The sequence below is a fragment of the Salmo salar genome, chromosome ssa02 (assembly GCF_905237065.1).
Source record: "Salmo salar chromosome ssa02, Ssal_v3.1, whole genome shotgun sequence".
NCBI classification, from domain to species: domain Eukaryota; kingdom Metazoa; phylum Chordata; class Actinopteri; order Salmoniformes; family Salmonidae; genus Salmo; species Salmo salar.
In genome coordinates, this window is record NC_059443.1 from 58569331 (window position 1) to 58597249 (window position 27919).

At 42.7% G+C, this 27919-nt stretch overlaps 1 protein-coding gene across 3 annotated transcripts; it reads left to right on the forward strand.

Annotated features, from left to right (window-relative positions):
• The first annotated feature begins 27 nt into the window (after positions 1-27).
• Positions 28-27704, forward strand: pik3r5 (phosphoinositide-3-kinase, regulatory subunit 5). Of its 3 annotated transcripts, none has more exons than XM_045706866.1 (19): positions 28-46; positions 1278-1500; positions 10702-10814; positions 11694-11809; positions 12051-12119; positions 12201-12339; positions 17319-17388; positions 19340-19514; positions 19706-19874; positions 19978-20046; positions 20247-21118; positions 23101-23226; positions 23328-23459; positions 23590-23683; positions 24069-24145; positions 24274-24367; positions 24544-24629; positions 25152-25267; positions 25684-27704. In XM_045706866.1, the coding sequence occupies exons 3-19, from the start codon at positions 10715-10717 to the stop codon at positions 25829-25831; spliced, it is 2652 nt and encodes an 883-aa protein (XP_045562822.1). In that variant the 5' UTR covers positions 28-46; positions 1278-1500; positions 10702-10714; the 3' UTR covers positions 25832-27704. The 3 variants fall into 3 exon arrangements, with proteins under 3 accessions (XP_045562822.1, XP_045562824.1, XP_014030495.1); XM_045706868.1 differs by lacking the exon at positions 28-46 and adding an exon at positions 8482-8778 and having other exon boundaries at positions 1231-1500; XM_014175020.2 differs by lacking the exon at positions 28-46 and adding an exon at positions 8482-8625 and having other exon boundaries at positions 1231-1500.
• The last annotated feature ends 215 nt before the right edge of the window (positions 27705-27919 follow it).

The following is a 27919-nucleotide window of genomic DNA, read 5'->3' on the forward strand; positions in this document are numbered from 1 at the left end:
GAGGCTGTGGAAAGGGCGCCATCTTTTGGGAACAGGATGGAACTTGGTACGTTTGTTCCAAATCATCATCAACAACTTAAAACGTTGAGACAACGTAGTGCTGTTTATCCAACATTGACCAATATTAATCTGGCACCTTTTTGATATTCTGTGCAGTAGTCAAAGAACTAGGGAAGTTTCATGATAAGCCACGTCTGTCCTCACCACTGCTGTAGTCTAATGACTTCATAACAGGAGGTGGCAGTGTTTCACCACTGTTGTAGGTTGGCTAACTGGGCTGGCTACTACTTTGTGGGGTCTATTCAATCTCATTGGCATGATGGCATCTGTGTAATAGTGGCCTTCACTGGTTAAACCATCTTTATTATTAGACTCTTCTCCCAATAACTCAATACACATTTTAAAGTCCTGTTTAGATATAATTTTCACATTTGACCTTTCTAGGGCTATTATAGTAATTTTAGACTTCAGACTTCCAGAGTAGGGCCTATATAAAAACATATCATAGGAATAAAGTAATCCATCCCAAGGCCAGAGTAATACAGGAGCTACTCACATTCCCCTTCATTGTGAACCTCATGTATTTACTGTTTATTTACTGCCATTGTTTTTAGCTAATGCCTTGGGTCCTGTTCCCTCTCGGAGAGAGGGAGGGGAGGGGGGGATTTACCGTAACATGAAATGCAAATCGCAGTCAAAGTAGCATCAGGGGAAGTAAGGAGACTAATGGTGCTGCCCTGAGTGAGAAGAAAACAGTTGACAGAGAAAATGACAGAACTGCTGAATTGGACCTGGAACAGTGGCTGTCCCAATGAGCCCAGATCCATTTTTCATTTCAAAATAGGCTTGTTGTTATGTAGATATTAAGCTTTAGGAAGTCAGTGTAAGACTACAAGTACTTGTTTTTTCTATTACTATCCTTTTATTATTCATCACACAATTGTATTTTCTCTCAAGCGTATCGGGTAGAGATATGTGAAACCTACCTTTGCAAAGACGGAGCTAAATGCTATTGGGATTAGTAATAAATATGGTCAATGCTATTAAATCAATGACCCAGCCTGTCAAAACTAAAGTTTGAAAGATCAAAGCCCAACATTCAAAACAATGAAACACATCTTTAGTCATGAAAATAGCAGGGAAACAAACAAACGAGACAAATTACTTCCTTTAGGGAGGCCAACAGACACAGACACCCACACTCTGCCTTCCTCATTGTGCTTACATGCACCTCTCTCATTCACTTCCTGTTTGACACAAGCCCTCTGTGTGTGCAGGGACTATATCTCCACTACTACTACTGCAACTACTGTGACTGGTGGTAGTCTACAGCTGTTGTTTCTCTGGAGCCATACACAGCACTAGTAAAGGAAGTGGCTCATCTGCGCTCCCCCTTTTCTCTCTTGTGAATGAATGGCAGTGGGATTGGAGTCATTGGACCTGAGGGGCTTTCTCACAAACTAACGCCAAAAGGCTGTGGATGTTACTGGACGATAACAGGTAAGTGTGGAGGACTAGTGGGCTATCTCCTGAAGGGGATCTGGTGCGTTGTCTGTGGTTGTAAGCCTGCAAGGCTATTGTCTTTTCACAATGTATGAGCATGCTTTTGTGGCACAGTCGATGGTGCGCTGGGCTTCGGACCAGAAGGTTGAGGGTTAAGTGGGAATTTGGTGGAAGGGGTAGCCCCGACTGGGACTCGAACCCGGGTCCAGCAACTGCCAAGAGGCCTGAACTCACCCGCGGAATCTAAATTACTGGAGCCTAAATCCAGAATAATAGGCAATAGAAAAGTTTCAGAAATATAACATCTGGACAATTTGTAAAGTACTCAAGTGTCGGACTCCAGACTCAGACATTCAAAATTATATTATATTCAAATTTAGACGTTTGACCTTGGATATGAGTTAGTATTGTCAGTTGTCTTCATCTGTGGACGATGCCTTATTATTGCAAATCTCTAGTTGCCATTGTGCCCACAACTGCAAATGGAGAAAATACTGGTTCCATACATCTGAGAAGGGATCACTTTGTGTTTGCACTAGTCCTGGGAGTAGACTAGCCAATCGAATAAACCTAACTAATGCCCAAGTGTCATAACATTTCCTCAATGTTTCCGAGTTTGTGGCTGGCGGTTGGTCCAGGGGTGTAAGAAAAGGGTATTGAGACAGTATTATGGGGCTCCTGAGTGGCGCAGCGGTGTAAAGCACTGCATTTCAGTGCTAGAGGCTTCACTACAGACCCTGGATCGATTCCAGGTTGTACCGGCCGTGATTGGGAGTCCTATAGAGCGGCGCACAATTGGCCCAGTGTCATCCAGGTTAGAGTTTGGCTGGGGTAGGCTGTCATTGTAAATAAGAATTTGTTCTTAACTGACTTGCCTAGTTAAATACAATAAATACATCGTAATAAGGATAGCTAAAGTTCTGGTGATGGGGTATTCTAGTTAGTTGAGGTCATCATCCATTAAACTGATATCAAGTGATTTTACTTGCAAATTCCACAAATGGATCAATTAAAATGTGACTATCAGAAACAACACCTATAAACCCAACTGGGCTTATTAAACTGTTTAGGAGTTTGTGGTAGATGCTGTTAAAGTGATGGGAAAGGCTAAGGGGCTGTCGAAAATAATGTCACTGACACACAAGGAAGTAAACTTGCAGACCCCTACCAAGCAGCATTTTGGGAACTTATTTTTAGACACCCTGTGATTGTACTGTCATTATTCTAATACACAATGAGGAAGTAGAGGAATACGCATGTGTTGGTTGCATGGATACAGTATGCATGCAAACTATATATATACATATATATCTCAATCATTTAGCAGATGCTTTTATCCAAATCAAATTAGTCTAGCATGCATACATTCTTCAAACGAGTGTTCCCGGGACTCGAACCTTCAGTCCTGGCATTGCGAACGCCGTGGTCTACCAACCAAGCCACAGAGGACCACAGTTATAATACTCTAATACCCCACCTGTCACCTACAGTATAACTGTGTTGATTGATGCACCACTTACAGTAATCTGAAGGTATAGAGTGCATTTGCGACGTATTCAGACCCCTTGACTTTTTCCACATTGTTACTTTACAGGCTTATTCTAAAGTTGATTAAATTGTTTTTTTCCCTCATCAATCTCCACACCAATACCCCATAATGACAAAGCAAAAACAGGTTTATAGATTTTTGTGCAAATTTATGAAAAATATGAAAGTATTCAGACCCTTTACTCAGTACTTTGTTGAAGCACCTTTGGCAGCAGTTACAGCCTTGAGTCTTCTTGGGTATGACACTACAAGCTTGGTACACCTGTATTTGGGGAGTTTCTCCCATTCTTCTCTGCAGATCCTCTCAAGCTCTGTCAGGTTGGATGGGGAGAGTTGGTGCACAGCTATTTTCAGGTGTCTCCAGAGATGTTAGATCGGGTTCAAGTCCGGGCTCTGGCTGGGGCACTCAAGGACATTGAGACTTGTCCCGAAGTCACTCCTGCGTTGTCTTGGCTGTGTGCTTAGAAGATGAACCTTCGCCCCAGTCTGAGGTCCTGAGCGTTCTGGAGCAGGTTTTAATCAAGGATCTCTCTGTACTTTGCTCCGTTCATCTTTTCCTCAATCCTGACTAATGTCCCAGTCTGCTGCTGAAATACATCCCCACTTGCTGCCACCAGCATGCTTCGCCGTAGGGATGGTGCCAGTTTTCCTCCAGACGTGACGCTTGGCATTCAGGCCAAGGAGTTCAATCTTGGTTTCATCAGACCAGAGAATCTTGTTTCTCAAGGTCTGAGAGTCCTTTAGGTGCCTTTTGGCAAACTCCAAGCGGGCTGTCTGTGCCTTTTACTGAGGGGTGGCTTCCGTTTGGCAACTCTACCATAAAGGCCTGATTTGGTGTAGCGCTGCAGAGAAAGTTCTCCTTTTGGAAAGTTCTCCCATCTCCACAGAGGAACACTGGAACTCGGTCAGAGTGACCGTCGGGTTCTTGGTCACCTCTCTGACCAAGGCCCTCCTCCCCCGATTGCTGAGTTTGGCTGGGCGGCCAGCTCTAGGAAGAGTCTTGGTGGTTCCAAACTTCTTCCATTTAAGAATGATGGAGGCCATTTTGTTCTTGGGGACCTTCAATGCTGCAGACATTTTTTTGTACCCTTCCCCAGATCTGTGCCTAGACACAATCCTGTTTCGGAGTTCTACCGACAATTCCTTCGACCTCATGGCTTGGTTTTTGCTCTGACTTGCATTGTCAATTGTGGAACCTTTTATATAAACAGATGTCTTTCCAAATAATGTCCAATCAATTTAATTCACCATAGGTGGACTCCAATCAAGGTGTAGAAACATCTCAAGAATGATCAATGGAAACAGGAGTTACATTTTGTGTCTTATGACAAAGGGTCTGAATACTTCCGTAAATAAATTATTTCAGTTTTTTATTTTTAATACATTTGCAAAAATTTCAACTGTTTTTGCTTTGTCATTGTGGGGTATTATGTGTAGATTGGTGAGAAAAAAATGGCATTTAATACATTTTAGATTAAGGCTGTAACGTAACGGTCTGAATACTTTCCGAGTGCACTGTAGATGGGTAAGTGGAAGTCTGTCACAGTCATACATATTTCTACTCAGTGTTTTGCTCAAAGATTAGTCAAAGATTGGGAAATGGCCTCTGCCGTTGGGTGTTGCAGTTTTTCAAAGAATTCTAGTAATATTACACAAGGAACTATTTAATACATATCTCAATCATCAGTGTGGATTCACTGGTTTATGGCGAAGGCAGAATGAAACAGAATACTTTATTTCATATCTCCAAATGCACTTTCTAACAATCTGCTCTTGATGTGCAACTGTGTTTCCGTTTTAGGTTTCAGTCTATTGTGAGCACTGAGAATATTTATAACCCTAGCAAACTATTTAACCAAAGTCATTTCACAGACACTGTTACCCAGAGCAACCTAAAGGAGCAACTATGTTTAAGTACCATGCTCAAGGGCACTTCGACTGATTTTTCACCTAGTCAGCTCGGGGATTCGAACCATAAACCTTAAGGTTACTGGCTGAAAGCTCTTAACCGCTAGGCTACCTGCCGCTCTTCAGCGTGTAATTGGAAGTCACCTACCTCCCTATATCTCCAAGCACTAGTGAAAGCGGCAACACCCATTTTTAGCAGACAAGATCGTTTGGTTAGCACTCACATCAAAACGCCATGCAGTACGATCCGCACAACCTCTCTTCCTGTTTACCTCTTTACCAGTCTTATCTACAGAATCTTATGTTTTCACAGAACTTTCCCACATGATATACACCTCACTCACCCAGGGGTACGCTCAGGAGGCAAACGTGGAATGTTGCAGATAGAAATGTAGTGAATAGAGCTGACATGATTCCTTATTCTACATGTCAGAGAGGCATGTTTGTTCTACATATTTTGTTAAACATATTTCTATCTGAATGTCACCTGAACACGCCCCCAGGTCTTCCACATTGCATATACTATATCTACATTGCACATTATACACTAATGGGTTAGAGCAGTCAAATATTATACACCTGACTGATTTTCCTTAATTACATATCATGTGCTCACGATATTCTAACTGACAGTCTAGCTATAAATGTGGATATATATAAAACGGTGTGGATGTTTGGTAGCCATGTCTTATATCAGACCTGGCTCGTAGTACATAATATCCTGCAACAACAACATCATGCAATTCAGACCATATTTGCATAATTGTCCACTCCCTCTAAAAATATCTTTACTGGGGACGTGAGGATCAAAGTCTGTGTATAATGACACGGTTGTCCTAACTCCCATCCACCTCGTGGATCTATTGTCTCTTGTCTAAATGTGTCCTGAATCTGATCATAAAATATGTGTAGGGTGTACACTAAGGACTCGAATGCGGGAAATTATCATTTTTGTCAGATAAAAGTGTTCAGGAACTGCAGATGTGGCCGCTTCTATACTTCCACCATGGGGTCAAATGAACTTTACCATCATCGATACCCTGCCACTGCGTCCCACTGTACCTGGTTGGGCCTGTACGTGCGAAAGACACCCACTCGCCGGTAGTTGCATTGAACAAAAGAGGAAGCAATTTACAGCGGAGCATTATGGTATTATTGTTCAACTTTTGTTATTTCCTAAAACCATAAGCGGCTGGTTCTCATGCAGTTGTCCAGTGGAGAGAAAAAAGGAGGGTAAGGTGATACAGGGAGGGGGTCTTAAGTGTTTTAAACCCAACAGAAGAAGATTGGATGGGGATATGGGACTATCAATTAAAGTACAATGAGACAACCCCCCCCCCAACCACCACCACCTCCACCTCCCTGGTCTGTGGGAGTCTATCTGAGAGGCTGATCACACCACAACAATGGACAGGCACCTGCTTCCCTTCCAGGGCTGGGGAGCTATCTTCCTGTTTGGAAGCTGTTGGAAATGTGATCAGGCTGGGTCAGAGGAAAGGAAAGACTTGGGAAGAAGGAAGAGTCTCACACTGAGAGGTTAGAGCGTTATAGAGGCAGAGAAGAAAGTGGAGGGCTAACCTGGTTGCCAGATATGTTGCTCGTTGTCATGGCTGTAACACTGTTTTTGAGGGAAGGGTACCATAGAATTACATAGTCATTTAATAGGATCTTTGTGGGGGTACAGGCAGAGTGGAAAGCTATCCTGGTTGCCAGATCTGCTTGTGCTAACTCTTCTGTTGTTCATTGTATTGGAGAGTTGGGCAAAGCTTACACAGATCTGGCAACCCGGCTAGCGGCAAGATGAAGATCTTGTTACTGTTGACTTGAGATTACTTGAGGGCCTTTATCATGCCGCAGCTGTGTGCAAGGGTGCTCCACCAGGATTGAGTCACATTCAGGCTTGACCTATAAATCTGCTGACAATAAGACTAAATAGTTAGGTTGTGTTCAGTCAGGCTCAATATGACTCACTTGTTGGCTTGATCGTGGCACTCCAATCCAAGTATTTTGGTTCATACTGGGACCCAATTGTTTGTGTTGATCTAACTGATCCTAATTGATTAATTGGATGAGGTCGGATGTGTCATGCTAGGACCTTGGGTTGAGATCAGGGATTAGTGGAAAACCTGCAGACGCTACACTTTTAGGAATAAAGGGTTCCCCGGCTGTCCCCATAGGAGAACCCTTTTTGGATCCAGGTTGAACCCTTTTTGGATCCAGGTAGAACCCTTTTGGGTTCTATGTAGAACCCTCTGTGGAAAGGGTTCTAGATGGAACCCAAAAGGGTTCTACCAGGAACAAAAAAAGGATTCTTCAAAGTGCTCTCCCATGGGGACAGCCAACAAACAATTTTTGGGTTCTAGATAGCACTTTTTTTCTTTTTTTTCTAAGAGTGTAGCGTACTCCAAAATGATATGTGATGTGAAGGACAAAGGAGAGACCGGGGACATGGCACCTAGAGACAGACATGTGACTTTTAGTCAGCTTTCCTTATTAACCTCTGTTGCAACAGCTGAAAATGTGGAAGTGACCTTGTTGACGTTTTGAGAGGACATTCATACATCCTCTTATGAAAGCCCACAGTTTCATATATTTTCAATAGTTGCCATGTGAACAGAACGATTCAATACCTGAATAGAATTTTCTAGAACAGCCTGTTAATCTATGCTATTGTTACACTGACAGTGTGAAATACATCCAACAGTCACTGATGTTATAGAAAATGCTTAACACTTTGTTTGAAGGACTTCATTACACATTCACAATCCCTACTTAATGCATTCATTCCACTACATAATCATTTAATTAAGTTAATAACCTACAGTCTGCCATTATATGGCAGTGGATGACTCACTCTGAATATCCTACTGAGTATATGAGATCATAAGAGTTTCTTTATTATACCCAGAGTCAACATCTGATCCTAGGCTGGATATAGCCATCAGAACTTATGACTTATTAGTTCCTTCCCATTCCACCTGGCCTGTGTCCAACGCAGTATAGTTCCACAATGACCGGTGGGTCATTTACCGGTTAGTATCAAACAGTAGCTTTCCTACACCTTCTGACCGTGCCACTCATAACACATCTTGCCTGGTCCCAGACCTGTTTGTGTTGTCCTGCCTACTCCTATGGTCATTGTCAACTCAAACAATGGCAAGACAGCCCAAACAGATCTCAGACCAGGCTATAACACTTCTGGGGGGATACAATACACCTTCAGCGTGGGCGACGGGGGGCTGAGAACTAGGCTGTATGGAAGTGTTTATGTTTATGTAACTTCTATTGTTATTGTCAGGGTTCACCATATTGTTGTTAACAGTAGTGGTGCTGGAAAATCATGGTTGAATTACTCTGACCCCCCTGGCCTTTGGTCACATGCTCTTCCTCTCATGGTTCCTTAGGGACCTTAAATGGTGGGGGCGCCCCGCCGGTTAGCTTCTGGAGCCGGGGGGGTAACCCTCCATTTCCCCATCTGTCTGACTCGTCGCTCTCTGGCCCCGCTGTGTTTGTGTGTCACAGGAGGCTGCTGAGGGAAGGACTGCTCGTATTAACAGCCAGAACGGAGCGAATGGAATGACATGGAAACCATGTGTTTGGTGTATTTGACACCATGCCACTGATTCCGCTCCAGCCATTACCACGAGCCTGCCCTCCTCAATTAAGGTGCCACCAACCTCCTGTGGTATTTGTCTGTTTCTTTGTGTGTGTGTGTGTGGCCCCCCCCAGGCCCATCTGTACACAATGACAGTTTCCTGTCCTGCGGTCAATACTGTGAAAAGTCCCCCACAATACCTACAAATAGGGAGACTTCTCAAGGTGAGCATTTATATCATTGCCTCTCTCAACAGCAGCTGCATGACCCAGTTGAGAAAGCTTGGCTTGGTCTAACCCCTGGCCCCTGAAACATGACTTTAAAAGCCGGGTTTCCAGGACCCAAACGAAGCCTGCTCCTGGATTTGAAATGCTTCAAATGAGGCAGTGCGTGTTTTGACTTAAAGCTGAAACATAAAAACAGGCTCGTATCTCTGTATCGACATAAGGCCAGTAAGGAACACTCGTAGATGAGCATCGGTCGGTCAGAATCAGTGAAAGTCCACTCAGAGCAGGTGTCTGATGGTTTTTCGTTCACCATAATTTGGTGAGATATTACCGCTAATCACCATGGCGATCACTGCTCTGACCTTTTTTTTGTGCATTTGTGTGAGTCATTCATAGGCACCGATTCATATGCAGCGCGGGACTATCTGTGACACATTATCACTCACATGTGGGTTATAGGGGATTTCTCTGTCTCAATGGGGAGTTTTTGAGCCTGTTATTGGATACAAACACTTGTAGTTGGTGGGAGGGATTGAAGTGTTGTCTTATGGAAAAAAAGTTTGTTTTTATTCAACAAAGGAAGCTGCACTGTCCACTTTGGAAACCCCAACCCTAGGCTCTAACCCATGGTAAAGTTCCCCAGTGGGGCAAGAAAGGACAATACGTAGTGTGGCTGCTGCCAAAGACCGTAGCATTGGATATGTCCCTATATTGGAATCTTAGAATGTGTACAGTCAATTCATACACTCCTAGCCTGGTCCCAGATCTGTTTGTGCTCTTGCCAACTCCTGCTGCTCTCATTGTCAAAGGTATGACAATGAGTGATACGAAGTTGGGCATGATGGCACAAATAGATTGGCACTCGGGCTAATACAATAGCTGCTTCTATTGTGAATGTCCAGCATCCTACATTACTGTAGCTGGTCAACAACACACCAATGACTTTGACAGTCATTTTTACAGGCCTTTCTTGAGACATCTGCAGATTGTGTCATGACCAACAACAAAAAACGTCGGGCTGTTGATCAATGTGCGGTCGACACATTCACACAGTAGGTTACTGTACTTATCACTGTACGTTATCAAGCGCTGAGGTTGTCACGTCACCGACGTTACTTGAAGATTGTTGTGAAAAACAATTAGACATTTGAGTTCATTTACATAATGATTAACAAATGATTACCAGTTATTATAGTAATAGACAGCAAATTCATCGGCCTCCGGTAGTTTTGAGGGTATAATGTACATTTACTAACGCGACTGTTATTGGATCTTATTACGTTGATGCAGAGACTGGATTACAGAAACATGAAACTCCCGTGATTGAGAGTGAAATTGCCTGTTATAAAACAACACCCTCATCCTGTCATGCTTAACAGGAGACTCAACACAATTATAACACGACTGAAACAAAGCCCAGCCATAGAGCCTAACACCTGGGTCGAAACAGGCGTGAAACAGAAACGTTTTGAAGCTGAAAAATTCGATTTTATCATATACCGATTCATGTTCTCTGTTTCAAAACATGTTGAAATCGTTTGGTTTCTACTGAACATGCCCCTGTTGTGCGTCCTAATATCAGGAAGTCCCATATGCTATTGTCTCTATATGATTCCCAGGAACACTGGTGAGGGCGATGCCTATGAAGGGCCATAGAAAGATAATAAACTATAAGAAGGGCAGGAAGAGAAGATAGAATAACAGTTTCTCTCCATCCCCCTGAAATTCCCTCCTGTCCTGTGGCTTTTCCACGGAACTCATGAGGGCATTTTCATATGAACCCTGCGATGTATACCAAGATGCAAAACTGGACCTGTGTTTACTTCCTTGATCTGATGACAGTCTAATATGCTTTCACGGAAAGGGAGGGATAAATGGAGAGAGGTGTGATGTTTATCTTATCTCTCTCTTCTACTCCAGGTCGTGAGAAGACATGCAGCACACGTCGTGTACTGAGGACCGGATCCAGCATGCTCTGGACCGATGTCTGGATGGGCTCAGACCCAGCCCCACGACACCACAACCCTGGAACGGTAAGCCTCATCTGGGCTGAACAGGGTCGGACACGGGCGGGAGTATTTCATCTCTTCGTTGGTGACTTAGTATTCATTCTCAGGGAATTTGATTCCCGGTGTATTTCACTTGAGACATACAGTGCTTTATTTCTCAATAAGAAAGCCATAATATGGTTGTTCACATGATATGGAAAGCAGGCCTGTTCAGTGTCACTGTTGCATGTAGTTCATGTCATAGAAAATGTTCGTACAGTTTGGATCAATACTAAGTGTGGTGTTACAGAAAGTCGGCATGAGACGTTTCACATTTCAAGTGTCCAGCAACATGTTAACCCCTCCACTAGAAAATCTTCATCAGTCATCAGTCATCAGTCATCAGTCAGACCACACTGACAGTAAATTGTTGTTCTTTCTCAACTTCTGACCACCAGAACTTTTTGTTGTGATTGGTCTATCTGAAGCCCAGTAGGCCTAGTGAGTCTGTTGTTGTTGAAAACTGTCAGTGAAGTGCTATTACATGCTAGAGGAAGTATCAACGTTGACACTATGGCTGTGGCGGAAGTGGTGCACACACACACACACACAGAGAGACCGTGGTGGCATAGACCACAGTGTGCCTGGAAGTATGATGAGGTAGTTTGAGGGGGTAGTGTGAGGGGGTAGGATCGGTTAGTGTAGCAGAGCGTAGCAGCACCGACTGTGTCAGATATCATACACCTACACACTGTGGTTTTCTACATCACATTTTCAGGAGGTACCTTGTTGCCACATACGGTGTTGAAATGATGTTATTAATTTGTTCGAAGTACGCTGTGTACCCTTCAGGGAAGCTGCATGTTCTATATTCATAGCATGTTGCACAATGTGGCCACTGTGACGTGTGTGTGTGTGTTTCAGTCCTGATGTGCTCGGCGGGCCAGTCGATGAACCGCTGGAGTCTGGAGGAATTGGTGAAGAGAGACCCAGAGAACTTCCTCATCCTCCTGCAGCAGATCCTTAGGAAGACCCGAGAGGTGAGGGGTCACAGGTCATTACTGCAAGGGCAGAGACCATCATAACTCCTCTACTCAGGATGCTGCTATGACCTATATTCTTATGGTCACATGTCATGATGACCCAAGCCTCTACAGAATGTAGGTGGGATCTACAGTATGTGATTAGGAGCAGTAGGGCACCTTGTGGTGGGAATTGAGAACTGAAACTGTGATGTGTGGACATGTGAATTAACTTTTGGGTCTCTGTATGTGTGTGCAGGTCCAGGATCAGTGTCAGTATGAGCTTGTGGCTCCCCTCGCTATCATGTTCTCCTCCACTCTGTTACAGGTAATCAATCAATCAATGAATAAATCAAACACGAGAACCCCAACCTTAGTTACCTGTAACTAGGTGTTTTTCTGGTTGCAGACCCCCTTCTGTCCTCCTGCCACGGAGCTGCTGGAGGAGGCCTGTGAGGTGTTTGGCTGTTTCCTGACTTGGCCAGAGCCTTACTGCAGCGTGTGTAAAGGACTGCTCTCCACCTTACACCAGGAACTCAAGGCCCCAGGTAAACATGGAAAGACGTAGGCTACTCTAGGATTTATATCTATCCATGCTTCTATGGAGGTTTTGAACTATTCCTTTACTTCATCGATGATCATGATGTGGACTGTGAATTAATATGAGGTCAAAAACAGACATGTGTAAGACAGCCTTCCTTTTTTGGGAGGCAACAAGTGCTTAGGTTGACTTCTCTCTCAATGGTCCGAGTCATAGTTGCTCAGGGGTGTAATCATTACGCCGATTCTGTTGCAAAATGTTTTGCAATAAACAGTTTACTCCAAACACAGAAAACGCAAACAAGTTTCTATTGAACAAATTCATGTGGGTCCCTCCCCGTTTCTTTCAGTTTGCTCTGGTTAATTCCGTTGGATTCTTAAACGGTAAACAGTTTCCATGATGAATACACCCCATGTCATGTACTGTGGCTCAGTCACCCATGATCAGTGACTGCCCCCTAGTGACTCAAACAGGTAAAACAGTAAGATGAAACGCACAAATAAAGTGCCTTCAGAAAGTATTCACACCCCTTGACTTATTCCACATTTTGTTGTGTTAGCCTGAATTTAAAATGGATTAAATAGAGATTTATTTTATCACTGGCCTACACACAATACCCCATAATGTCAAAGTGGAATTATGTTCTTAGAAATGTTACTAATTCATAAAAAATGAAAAGCTGAAATGTCTTGAGTCAATATGTATTCAACTCCTTATTTATGGCAAGACTACATAACTTCAGGAGTAAACATTTGCTTAACAAGTCCCATAATAAGTTACATGGACAACATTGTAGTTACGCCACCTACTTGACAGAGTGGAAAAAAAGGAAGCCTGTACAGAATATAAATATTCAAAATCATTCATCCTGTTTGCAACAAGGCACGAAAGTAATACTGCAAAAATGTGGCAAAGCAATTCACTTTTTGTCATGAATATAAATTATGTTTGGGGCAAATCCAATACAACACATTACCTGGGTTGGGGACTAATGGATTACATGTAGTTACATGTAAAAGATTACAAAAAAAACGGTAACTGTAATCCGTTACGTTACCAGCAAAAATATTGTAATCAGAGTACAGATTACTTTTGAAAAACGAATGGTTACTTCGAGGATTACTTTTAAATTCAGAAAGGATGTTTGCGTAAAAAAATATTTGACACTGTTTTTTTCAATGACATTCAAATCAGCATTGAAAAAAAGGGGTACATTTTAAGTTTGTTCCACCTGAGCGAGTTGACCAGAAGTCAGAGACCACTATGATGACACACCAAATGTGGCTGGATTGTGGGAAAAGAGCAGGAATAGGCTTTTGTAGGCCACAGTCCAAGCAGTGTCTTCCAATGGTGCGACTGCTGTCGGCATCCAAAGATTATCCAACTTGAATAAATGCTTGGCGGTAAGGATGACAGCAGTGGTGTAGTCTACGGGGATATAATTTATTATTGATATCTACATACAGTTGAAGTCAGAAGTTTACATACACCTCAGCCAAATACATTTAAACAATTTTTTTTTCACAATTCCTGACATTTAATCCTAGTAAATATACCCTGTTTTAGGTCAGTTAGGATCACCACTTTATTTTAAGAATGTGAAATGTCAGAATAATTGAAGAGAATGATTTATTTCAGTTTTTTTTTCTTTCATCTCATTCCCAGTGGGTCAGAAGTTTACATACACTCAATTAGTATTTGGTAGCATTGCCTTTAAATTGTTTAACTTGGGTCAAACATTTTGGGTATCCTTCCACAAGCTTCCCACAATAAGTTGGGTGAATTTTGGCCCACAGAGCTGGTGTAACTGACTCAGGTTTGTAGGCCTCCTTGCTCGCACACGCTTTTTCAGTTCTGCCCACAAATGTTCTATGGGATTGAGGTCAGGGCTTTGATGGCCACTCCCATAACTTGACTTTGTTGTCCTTAAGCCATTTTGCCACAACTTTGGAAGTATGCTTGGGGTCATTGTCCATTTGGAAGACCCATTTGCGACCAAGCTTTAACTTCCTGACTGATGTCTTGAGATGTTGCCTCATTATATCCACATAATATTCCTGCCTCATGATGCCATCTATTTTGTGAATTGCACCAGTCCATCCTGCAGCAAAGCACCCCCACAACATGATGCTGCCACCCCCGTGCTTCACGGTTGGGATGGTGTTCTTCGGCTTGCAAGCATCCCCCTTTTTCCTCCAAACATAACGATGGTCATTATGGCCAAACAGTTCTATTTTTGTTTCATCAGACCAGAGGACATTTCTCCAAAAAGTACGATCTTTGTCCCCATGTGCAGTTGCAAACCGTAGTCTGACTTTTTTATGGCGGTTTTGGAGCAGTGGCTTCTTCCTTGCTGAGCGGCCTTTAAGGTTATGTCGATATAGGACTCGTTTTACTGTGGATATAGATACTTTTGTACCTGTTTCCTCCAGAATCTTCACAACGTCCTTTGCTGTTGTTCTGGGATTGATTTGCACTTTTCGCACCAAAGTACGTTCATCTCTGGGAGACAGAACGCATCTCCTTCCTGAGCGGTATGATGGCTGCGTGGTCCCATGGTGTTTATACTTGCATACTATTGTTTGTACAGATGAACGTGGTACCTTCAGGCATTTGGAAATTGCTCCTAATGATGAACCAGACTTGTAGAGGTCAACAGTTTTTTTTCTGAGGTCTTGGCTGATTTCTTTTGATTTTCCCATGATGTCAAGCAAAGAGGCACTGAGTTTGAAGGTAGGCCTTGAAATACATCCACAGGTACACCTCCAATTGACTCAAACGATGTTAATCGGCCTATCAGAAGCTTCTAAAGCCATGACATTTAGCTATTTGCGCCATACGGATTGTGGTTGTTGTGGATGACTGTTCACAAATCTAAATGTGTATTTGAACCCAATAATGGTTGAATATGAGAAGTTTAAACTTCCTATCAATCATTGTTTTTGAAACAAGTGGACAGCCAGTGAAAAATGCGCTCTTGCAGCTGCATAGTGCAGATCCAAGTCTGCGCAATAAAAGCCCCACTTTTATTCCATAATCTAATTAATGCTGATAAAAATAAAAATAAATCCATTGTCCTAATGGACACATGCTCAAACTTGCACACTTTTGATAGACTTAAATGGGAACTCTGTAGTTGCTATATCCATTTTTGGACTTATAAATTATATATAAAACTTTGGACACACCTACTCATTCAAGGGTTTTTCTTTATTTTTACTATTTTCTACATTGTAGAATAATACTGAAGACATCAAAACTATGAAATAACACATATGGAATCATGTAGTAACCAAAAAAGTGTTAAACAAAATATATTTTAGATTCTTCAAAGGAGCCACCCTTTGCCTTGATGACAGCTTTGCACACTCTTGGCAAAGCATGCCATTCCATGAGCGCAACATTTGTTTTTCAACTCGAATCAATGAGTCCTCCATGACTACACAATCATCAACAACAGACTAGGGCTTGGTAATAAGTCCTTAGTTTTGGGGTCATGCTCAGCTCAAACTATTTGGCTAATCTATACTTCCATATTTCTCTGCGACAGAGCCTGGACTCGAACCAGGATCTCTAGTGGCACAGACTACTGCGGGAGGCCTATCTATGTAAACTTTAACATTGATTTATCTTGCAATAGATGTTGTTCAATTGGTAACATACATGTTTGTCTTCTAATGTCTCTAACGGGGAAAGTCATCTAAAAGTAATGGAATGTAATCAAATGACGTTGAGTTTGGATAATACATAAGTTACATTACTGATTACAATTTTGGACAGGTAACTAACGGGTTACATTTAGAAAGTAATCTACCCAACCCTGCACATTACTGAGTACCAGTCTCCATATTTTCAAGCATAGTGGTGGCTGCATAATGTTATGGGTATGCTTGTAATCGTTAAGGACTGGGGAGTTTTTCAGGATAAAAAAATAAACAGAATGGAGCTAAGCACAGGCAAAATCCTAGAGGAAAACATGGTTCAGTCTGCTTTCCACCAGTCACTGGGAGATTAATTCACCTTTCAGCGGGACAATAACCTAAAACACAAGGCCAAATCTACACTGGAGTTGCTTACCAAGAAGACAGTGAATGTTCCTGAGTGGCTGAGTTACAGTTATGACTTAAATCTACTTGAAAATCTATGGCAAGTCCTGAAAATCTATGGCAAGTCCTGAAAATGGTTGTCTAGCAATGATCAACAACTAATTTGATAGAGTTTGAAGATTTTTGTGAAGAATAATGGGCAAATGTTGCACAATCCATGTGTGGAAAGCTCTTAGAGACTTACCCAAAAAGACTTACAGCTGTTATTGTTGCCAAAGGTGCTTCTACAAGTATTGACTCAGGGGTGTGAATACTTATGTAAATGAGATATTTCTGTATTTCAATTTCCATACATTTGCAAAAAAAATTTTTTAGAACTTTATCATTATGAGGTATTGTGTGTAACATGGGTGAGTTTTTCTTTTTTTCTTTTTACAATTCAGATCAATTTTGAATTTTGCATGACCACCGCTATATGTGGAACAGGTCAGGGGGTGTGAATACTTGAAGGCACTGTAGATATAACATAATCGTATGAACTTGATCACCTCAAATTGTTCAAGTTAGGTAAGTTAATAGTCAAGTTAGGTAAACCTGTCTGCGCCAACATGTGCCATTGATAATGGAGAAGTGCTTTATGGTTCTGTGGTAGCCTGTTCTTTGAAAGCGGATGTGTGATATTTCAATTCACAAAAGAAAAAAAGCAGAACTATAACAACCTGTCAACTACCTGGAAGAGGATAATGACAGATAAGATAAAGAATACCACTGAAATCTGAGAAAGTCACGTCAGGTACAGGCCAATGAATGAATGAGCTTGCAGTGGTGTGAATGGGGATCACGATTTGGTGATGTTGTGAGATTAAAATATATAATTGTGTGCAATACTATAGTGTGCCAAGAACAATCAACTTATTCAATGTGTGTGTTCATTTCACAGGCATTTCCTATCACAGACTGGTGAGAGAAGAGCAAGGCCTGGCCACCTCAAAACATCACTCAAAAACAATGTAGGTTGTCAACAGTTTAACTGCTATATTTTACTACAGATTATTATGAATGATTGTGCATTTTTGTCATGCACATGTAAACCACACGTCTGGAACTCCACTTCAGTTATTGGTTCTCCCCACCCCTTCCCTGCCCAATATATCACTACTTCCTTTTCACTCTCATGTTGGTTTTTCTTCTGTTAGCGTTCCCCATGTTCTGTTTCTGTGCAACTGCATGTGTATTTACAGTTGAAATCGGAAGTTTACATACACTTCACAAATTTCTTGTTAACAAACTATAGTTTTGGCAAGTCGGTTAGGACATCTACTTTGTGCATGACACAAGTCATTTTTCCAACAATTGTTTACAAACAGATTATTTCACATATAATTCACTGTATCACATTTCCAGTGGGTCAGAAGTTTACATACACTCAGTTGGTTGTGCCTTTAAACAGCTTGGAAAATTCCAGAAAAGGATGCCATGGCATTAGAAGCTTCTGATAGGCTAATTGACATCATTTGAGTCAATTGGAGGTGTACCTGTGGATGTATTTCAAGGCCTACCTTCAAACTCGGTGCCTCTTTGCTTGACATCATGGGAAAATCTAAAGAAATCAGCCAAGACCTCAGAAAAAAATTGTAGACCTAGATTCTTGCAAACCGAAGAATACCATCCCAACCGTGAAGCACGGGGGTGGCAGCATCATGTTGTGGGGGTGCTTTGCTGCAGGAGGGACTGGTGCACTTTACAAAATAGATGGAATTATGAGGAAGGAAAATTATGTGGCTATATTGAAGCAACATCTCAAGACATCAGCCAGGAAGTTAAAGCTTGGTCACAAATGGGTCTTCCAAATGGACAATGACCCCAAGCATACTTCCAAATTTGTGGCAAAATGGCTTAAGGACAACAAAGTCAAGGTATTGGAGTGGCCATCAGAAAGCCCTGACCTCAATCCTATAGAAAATTGGGGGCGGAACTGAAAAAGCGTGTGCGAGCAAGGAGGCCTACAAACCTGACTCAGTTACACCAGCTCTGTCAGGAGGAATGGGCCAAAATTCACCCAACTTATTGTGGGAAGCTTGTGGGAGGGTACCTGAAATGTTTGACCGAAGTTAAACAATTTAAAGGCAATGCTACCAAATAATAATTGAGTGTATGTGAACTTCTGACCCACTGGGAATGTGATGAAAGAAAGAAAATCTGAAATAAATCATTCTCTCTACTATTATTCTGTAAGGCTTGGGCGTAGTGGAGGAGGAATCAGACGCAGGAAGCAGCGATAAGGGTGATAGCTTTTAATGCGCGACACAGCAAAACACCAGCCACCCCAAATAGTGAACTGAGTGCACGCAAAAATCAAAGTGCCCCAAACACAGGGGACAAAACACAGTGAGCGCAAAACCACGCACTAGCGCCAAATTCATACAGCGCGTAACGAAGTAACACACAGAGAAACAATCCCGTACAAAGAGCAGGCGGGCTAACTGGCTAATATAGCCCCGCTAATCAACCCAACTAAGGACAGGTGCAAACAATAACAGAAAGGGGAAAACAAAAGGAATCAGTGGCAGCTAGTAGGCCGGTGACGACGACCGCCGAGCGCCACTCGAGCAGGAGGGGGCGCCACCTTCGGTGGGAGTCGTGACATATTCTGACATTTCACATTCTTAAAATAAAGTGGTGATCCTAACTGACCTAAGACAGGGAATGTTTACTAGGATTAAATGTCAGGAATTGTGAAAAACTGAGTTTAAATGTATTTGGCTGAGGTGTATGTAAACTTCTGACTTCAACTGTATATACACGTCTTTGTGTGTGTGCCGAGAGACAAAGGCATTTGTATCTTCCTGTTCTAAAATTCATGTAACAAGGAATAATGATATTGACTCGTTTTTAGAGTGCAGACCTCTATCACCCCTGTGTTTTCCACCATGTCAACCCTATGTCATCTCATCCCTATAGGACAGTTCTGTTGATGAACCCTAGTGAGGTGCCTCCTGAGTTCCTGTCTGTAGCAGACCAACTGAGTAGTATCCAACGGTCCCAGAGAGAGACATACATCAACCTGGTCAAACATGCCTACCAGGCTACCCTGGGCACCAAGTACCCGCTGGCCAGCATCCACAAAGCCCTGCAGGTACTGGACAACGCAATATACCACTGGAACGCTGTACAGATACCGATAGAAATAGTGATTTTTAGCTAAGATTTTGTTAGTCTCGATGGCTGTGTAATCTGTTAGTTTTCCATCATAGTCAAAATCAATGTTTAGTAGTTTGTTAGTACCCATCTTCTGTACAGTAACACAACATGACTGTCTCTCCACAGGTCAAGAGTGTAGAGGAGCTGGCGGAGATCTTCTCCATGGTAACCGACGTCCTGGAGACGGCCGCTGCCATGGACGACCCGGCGAAAGGCCGTGATCGTGTGACCCAGGGCCTGGAAGAGCTGAGGGAGAGGATGGGCTTCCCAGCGTCCAATGGCAGGACGTCTGACGGTGAGAGGGCGGAGCCTAACCAGTGTATTGATTTGTCAAAATGAGGCTAATGCGAAAAATGTCCATCCAATATGTGTAAATGTTGTATTTATTCTGTTTTTAGGAATGCTGCAAACTCTACCACTGCCCACAGCCAAGTGCTACATGTTTCACTGGGACAAGGACAACTTTGGTAAAGGACTTTGGTCTTCACTCTCTCATGAAATGGCTTGTCATGGGATCCCCCTTGAGTCTGGTTCCTCTCTAGGTTTCTCCTACCTAGGTTGACTTTCCTTTCTGTTTGATGGTTTCGACTTGGATTGTGATAAATTAATTTGTAGACGGTGCTTTACAGTACATGCAACTGATAGACTGTGTCCTTGTGATTTTCAGATATCCTCAACACCATCCTGGAGAACGAGCATGACCTAACCGGCTTCCAGACCTCCAGTGGTCAGGGTGACGGTGAAGAGGAGGAGGAGGAGGAAGGGGAGTTCGACCTGGAGGAGGAAGAGGGAGAGGAGGGAGAGGAGGAGTTTGTCTCCACCATGTCTATGTACAACTACTGCAGCGTGGACCACCGAGCCTCTACCTTCTCCACCGTCTCCTCCCTCTCCACTGCCTCTAAAGACTCCATGTACTCCACCTTGTCCTTGGCCTCCGGATCCTACGCCCCCTCCGTTCTCTCAGTCACTTCCGGCATCGACAGCGACTTCTACGAAGACCCCGAGGATGCCACCTCCAGCCCCTCCCCTTTGGAACGGAGCCCATCGTCCGGCAAGTCAACCAAAGCTTCGGCCCGTCTGAGCCAGCACTTCTCCCGTTTCTTCAAGACGAAGACGCAGTCCCTGACCAGAGCCAAGAGCCTCGGCAGCCCAGATGCTAAGGACTTGGTCGCGGTTCGTTCAAAGCGCTCCAACTCTCTCCCGCAGCAGGTGCACCTAGGCAGCCCGGACTCCTTGTTCCAGACCCCCTGTACCCCCCAGGCCCTCAAGCACGTGTGCTTCCGCCGGAGGCCCATCCTGAGCAGTGACGAGGAGGGTAACAGTAATGCCACCACCCTGAGGGTGGTAGTGTTTGGGGCCGACCACGTGGCGGGCAAGGTGGCGAGGGCCTATAGTAACCTACGCCAGAGAGAGAACGCTTGCCCGAGCCTCAGCAGAGCCTTCCGGCTGCAGTTCTTCTTTGTGCCCGTGAAGAGGGACGGTGTTGTGAGGTGCCCTAGCCCCGGAGGCCAGTCGGCTAGCCCACGGAGAGGAAGTACAGTGAGTACAACTGTTATAGTATATATATATTTTTAAATGTATTTAACCTTTATTTAACCAGGAAGGGCTCATTGAGATTTGAAATCTCTTTTTCAAGAGATTGGCAGCACCAAGTCATTACACAATTATAGACAAACAACATGAAAAACCACAAGTAATCTAGTAAAAACCAAAGAATTCACAAGAGTATTACAAAATCATAAAACAGAAAATTAAAAGCATTAACAGATCAGGGAATCAGCCTCAAAATCCTTTGTCAGTGATTTTTTTTAAAACAATCGGGACAAGTTCTTCCATCATAAAAGTATTTTGTAAGGCGTTCCAAGCTGATGGCGCAGAGTACATAAAAGCCCTTTTACCAAATTCTGTTTGGACATTTGGAACAGTTAGCAGGATAAAGTCCTGCGAACGAAGAGAGTACTCACCACATTTCTGAACAATAAAAATGCCCAAATAAAATGGTAGTAAACCCAAAATGGCTTTGTAAATAAAAGTATACCAGTGACTGAGCCTACGAGTGACTAGAGAAGGCCAGCCAATCCTGGAATATAAAGTGCAGTGGTGCATAAGGGTTTTGCAGTTTAAAATAAATCTCAATGCGCCATGGTAAGGGGTGTCAATTGATCTCAAGCACTGAGCGGAAGCATATATAGAATATCCCCATAGTCTAGTAAAGGCATACATGTAGCTGATACTAGCCTCCTTCTGGCTTCAAAAGAAAACAGGCCTTATACCTCAAATAAAATCCCAACTTCAGCTTCAATTTTTTTGTAACTTGTTGAATATGCAATTTAAGAGAGGCCGTCATCAATTAAAATTCCAAGATATTTATATGAGATTAGTCTCAATCTCATTGCCCTGACAGGTAGTAATAGGTGAAAGGTTCAGAGATCTATATCTTGCTTTAGAAAACAGCATAAGTTTAGTTTTGTCATTATTGAGGATAAGCTTCAATTGACCCAAGGTATGTTGAACAGTATAAAAAACAGTTTGCAAGTTCTGGAAAGCTTTTGTGAGAGACGAGGCACAACAAATAACAGTATCACCACCATAAAAGCGAAGTTGCACATTTTTGTCTAAATTATTTATATAAATGTATATAAGTACAGAGCCCTGGGGCACACCATTACAGACAGACAATTTAACAGACATGAGCCCATCAACTTGAGTGCACTATCAGACAGATAGTTAGCAAACCATACAACTGCATGCTCCGAAAGACCTACACTCGACAATCTCTGCCTCAGTATAGCATGATCAATTGTATCAAAAGCCTTAGAGAGATCAATAAAAAGTGAGACAGTGCTGTTTTTTGTCAAGGGCTTCAGTGATATCATTAATTAGGTTTATAGTATAGTGGCTGTTTTTAAGTGGCCCTGCCAGGTTTATAGTATAGTGGCTGTTTTTAAGTGGCCCTGCCAGGTTTATAGTATAGTGGCTGCTTTTAAGTGGCCCTGCCAGGTTTATAGTATAGTGGCTGTTTTTAAGTGGCCCTGCCAGGTTTATAGTATAGTGGCTGTTTTTAAGTGGCCCTGCCAGGTTTATAGTATAGTGGCTGTTTTTAAGTGGCCCTGTCAGGTTTATAGTATAGTGGCTATTTTTAAGTGGCCCTGTCAGGGTTGGGGGTCAATTCTATTTCAATTCAAGTCAATTGGGTAGATAATTGAAATTGGATTTATAATATTTATGTTTTTTCAATTTATAAATTGAACTTCAATTCACTTCCTGATGAGGTTGACCCAAACCATGTTACAGTTTCTGGTGCACCATAAGAAAGATCTCTAAAGCTTAACCTCAATTCTAGATAAGGGGTTGATAGCTGTTTAGGAGACCGTTTCCCTCAGGACCGAGTTTGGCAAACCCTGCGATAGAGCAGCGGAATTAAATTCAGGATGAGTCGTCAGGCAATGTTTCTGTGGCCATACAATACTATTACTACTCTGCAGCTAAAGTGAAGAGAGTCTGACGTATTGTTCTTTTAGGACCTCAACAATCTGGGCACAGAAGACAGCACTAACGACATAGCCCGTTTTATTGGTATGCTGGACCCCTGGTACGAACGCAACACCTTGAGCCTGCTCAGTCTACCAGCCAACGTGGTGTGTCAGGTAAGACCACATTTTGTATGACATATCAAATGATGAATATGATTGGAAAATTGACGTGTTGTCTCACACACGCAGTCAATGGTGTTCACTGTGTCTTGCAGCAAACCTCTAAGATAGAGTCCGAGTTGTATGACAGTTCCTATGAGGATCGTCTGCCCATCCTGGCTGACCTGGTGCTGTACTACTGTCGCCATGCCACCAGGCCTGCACTGATGCAGCTCTACCAAGCTGAGGTGAGGCCTGGATTCTCTTTTCTGTCTCTCTCTTTCACTCTCACATACACACACACACTGCACATCTCCTATACTCAACCTCCATGTTATAAATGTGTGTGTTGAGTGTTTGATGTCCTTGGGGTTGTAGATGACGTTAGCTGGAGGCGAGAGGAGGACAGAGGTTTTCATTCACTCCCTAGAGCTGGGCCACACCGCGGGCACACGAGCCATCAAGGCTATGGGTACGTACATCTGCCTCAGCCCCGTCTCCTAGCAACCAGCCCATAATAAACAACAGGCAGGTAAGATTTTCCAAACAGAAAATATGCGTCTTGACTTCAGCCGGGAGTCCGAGGTCTGGATGGATTATGCCTATGGGAACATCTGCTGTTTCAATCTATGATTCAGAAACTCAGTTTGTCTCGTTCCTCCATGTCGTTTCTTCTATGTTACATTACTGAATCTCTTCCACCGCTTTTTGCTTATTAAAAAAACGAAGTGACGCTAAATGTATAAATCATCATTCTTCGTTATTCATCATCAATGATTGATTATTCATCTTCATCATCATGTTCAGCTCTATGGCTGTATCCTAATAGGAAAGCTCTGTGTTTGTCCTTTTTGTAGGTGCCGCAAGCAAGAGGTTTGGGATCGATGGCGACCGGGAGGCAGTCCCTCTGATGTTAGAGGTGGTTTACAACAGGGTAAGATGGTGTTCAGCAGCTGTTCATCCTTCTAGAAAACATACTGAGCGTGTCAACTGCATAAGGAATCAGCATTATCTGATGCATTTCTGATGTATCGCTCTCTGTCCTTCTTTTTCCTCTCTCAGGTGGTCATCAGTGGGAGAAGTCAATGGACGAAGAAAGACAAAGTTTGCACCTCCATCAACCTGACCAAAGCCTGCAAGAATCCAGAGGAACTAGGTGATATAACTAAAGCAATAAAATAAACTATAGTAATATTATAATCTGCGTTCATTCATGAGTTGGACATTTCCGGGCTCACGCATGTTAGAGAGCAGCCAAATCAGTTAGGTTTGAAAGTTTGTTTCATTAACGCAGACATCATGTTTTGATCCCTTCCTTCCCCCACGGTTTAGATTCAAAGATGGAGTGCTTGCAGTTGACAATGACAGAAGTACTGAAAAGGCAAAACTCAAACAAATCTAAGAAGGGCTACAATCAGGTGAGCAGGATGTTGTCAGATACGAGTCGGTGTGACTCGCGGTTAGACAGCGTACATCAACAACTTTACATAAACCACAGTGCTCTATAAGGGCTCCATAAATGGAGCAACATCTCTCGTATCCCGAGAACGAGCTTCTTTCTAGATCAACCCGATAAGAAACCCAATGTACACTTTCACAGACACGTCTTAGTTTCTACCTTAACAGAGCACGACTTTCACTTGAGTTTTTCCTGTTGTTGTCCAACCCTTTTCCTGTTCACTTGATCTTACGTTAATATAACACACTGCATCCTGTAGCTCAGGCAAATATAGCATTAATGCCACTAATAATTATTTTCTATATGTCGTTAGGGCTGGTTTCCCAGACACAGATTAAACCTAGTCCTGAACGCTTTCACTGAAGATTATCCTTTGGTCATGTTTTTGATCCAGGACTATACTTAGTCTGTGTGTGGAAAAGCGACCCTTGGAGTCCCAAAATATATTTGTTATGTTTAATGGTAATTTTCTACTTGACAGCAACTGAGTATTACTGAAGTGAAGGTGGACAAAGTGCAGGTTAGTGGGACTGGTAACACCACCTTCGCTGTGTGTCTGGACCAGGATGAGAAGAAGATCTTCCAGGGTGTCACCAGGTACAGGCGCGCACGCACACGCACACGCACACACGCACACGCACACACACGCACACACACACACACACACACACACACACACACACACACACACACACACACACACACACACACACACACACAGTCTTGTACAACTAACCTTGTGGGGACACACAATTCAGTCTCATTCAAAATCCTATTTTCCCTAAACCTAACCTGTACCCTAATCCTTAAACTAACCCTAACCCCCCTAGAAATAGCATTTGACCTTTTGGGGACCAACAAAATGTCCACAGTTGGTCACATTTTTGTTTGTTTACTATTCTTAGTTAAACACATCCACACAGTCCCCACAAGTAAAGTTAAACATGCACACGTACACACAGACACACACTCTCTGACCACAGTGTCTCTTTCCCTCCCTCCTTCTCTCCCAGGTGTGAGGTATCTGTATGCTACAAGCCTGACAGCTCTACAGACTGGAGGTTAGGCCAGAGCCTGTCCGCCCAGATCCAGCCTCTCCACCCCACCTTCTGCTCCCTCCTCTGCCTGCCCATAGCCACCTTCAGTGGGGCACAGCCCTGAGAGGGGAAGACCAGCCTTAAAAATATACTTTAATGTATTTCTGACACTTTTTTTAGACAGCTGGTAACAGAGGGGGAGACTAGTAAGTGGAGGTGAAGAGCCTGGAGTCTGTGGACCAGACTAAAATGAATGGATGAGACTCTTTTTGGAGCCAAGGGACATTATGGCTGCTGGATGGTTCAGCGAATCACCCTCCTGTGATGACTAACATTGCCTGAGACCTACAGACTTCCGTTGGGCTAACACAGTCTTGTGACATTCAGGAGACCCGGGTTCAATACCCAGTTGCTAAAATGGACACTATGGATTATGTAAATGATATACATTTGTATACTATATATTTCTTCCCTCAGAATAACTTCATTACACTGTAGCTACACTGTCATTGGTGCAAGGCATTTGGAAGCACTGAAGTCCTCTCTTCCTGTACTGCGATGAGCAACGGTTTCCTGAAATGGGACATTTGTGAAATATCACAGTGACTTCTTTAGACCAGCAGGGGAGTCTATTGTGTTCACTTTCCCACACTAGGGTAATGCATGTCAGGATAAGGAGGTAGGAAAAGCGGCCTTTCTCAGGACTCCAATAGCAATTATGTTAAATGTTGTTTTACATTTGAATGTATATATTTGACATTGTATTAAATAATCCTATTTTGGCATTCCATTGTACGTAATATAAGATGTATCATACTAAGTAGCACCCTGTAATGTTTATTTGACACTGTATTTGACATAAGATATATTTTTTTATTTAGCTGATACTGATGACCGCAGGGACACAAAGGACATGGATATTCCAGGGTAGATTGACATGGTGTCATAGACCAGTTTATGGTGCTACAGAACATACTCATCCAGTCTTTTTGTTAATCAGTTGTCTAATTTATTGTCTACAGCTTTGCACTGCAGAAAATATATAGCAGAATATCAAAATATCAATCATATAGCAGAATAGAATGCACAGTAAAATTGCTTAAAGGGTGAGGTTGGTATTTTAGAAATCTTTGTGTTAAACATGGGTAGGGCTCTGGATTTATCCTGACTGTGACCTAACCAGTTAACCTGGCATCATAGGAAAACACCACAGATTAATACATTACACATGTCCACCAAGTCTATAAAACATTAAGAACACATTCCTAATATTGAATTACACCCTATTTCGCCCTCACAACAGCCTCAGTTTGTCAGGGCATGGACTCTACAAGGTGTAGAAAGCCCTTCCACAGGGACGCTGGCCCATGTTGACTCCAATGCTTCCCACAGTTGTGTCAAGTTGGCTGAATGTCTTTTGGGTGGTGGACCATTGTTGATACACACTGGAAACTGTTGTGTGAAAAACCCAGTAGTGTTGCAGTTCTTGAAACATGCAAACCGGCACCTTCTATCTTACCCTGTTCAAAGGCACTTAAATCTTTTGTCTTGACCATCACCTGAATGGCGCACACACACAAAAAAAATCCTTCTTGAACCTGTCTCCTTAAGCGGCATCAATAAGTGATCATAGCTTTCACCTGGATTCAAATCAAACTTTATTTGTCACATGCGCTGAATACAAGTGTAGACCTTACCGTGAAATGCTTACTTACAAGCCCTTCACCAACACTGCAGTCTACAGTATGTCATGGAAAAAGCAGGTATTCCTAATGTTTTGTACATTCAGTGTATATTGCTATATAGTTAACTTCAATAAACAGATGTGAAAGGTACTGTACATGTAAGAACATATAACAAAATAGTGTTGTCTGGCACTTCTGTTTTCTCCATATGGTACCAATTTTTATGTTAGGCTTTATTTTGTGTCTTGTCAATGTTCTATAAATTGTATAATATAAGAAATTCTACAATAAATAAATAATGATGAAACAAGATAAAATGATAGGCTACATTTTTTTCTGTGTTATTACAAATCGATTCAAAGATGAGAAACCTCAACTAGCACAACATACAAGGAAGTATATGTTGTCGGCCTATTTGATAGGACGTAGCCAATCTAGATCGCCAGGGAAACATTTGAGACATCGTATTGGTTGAATAAATCCTCGGTGGGCGTTGTCATACTGTACTACCCCGCGTGCTGCTGTCA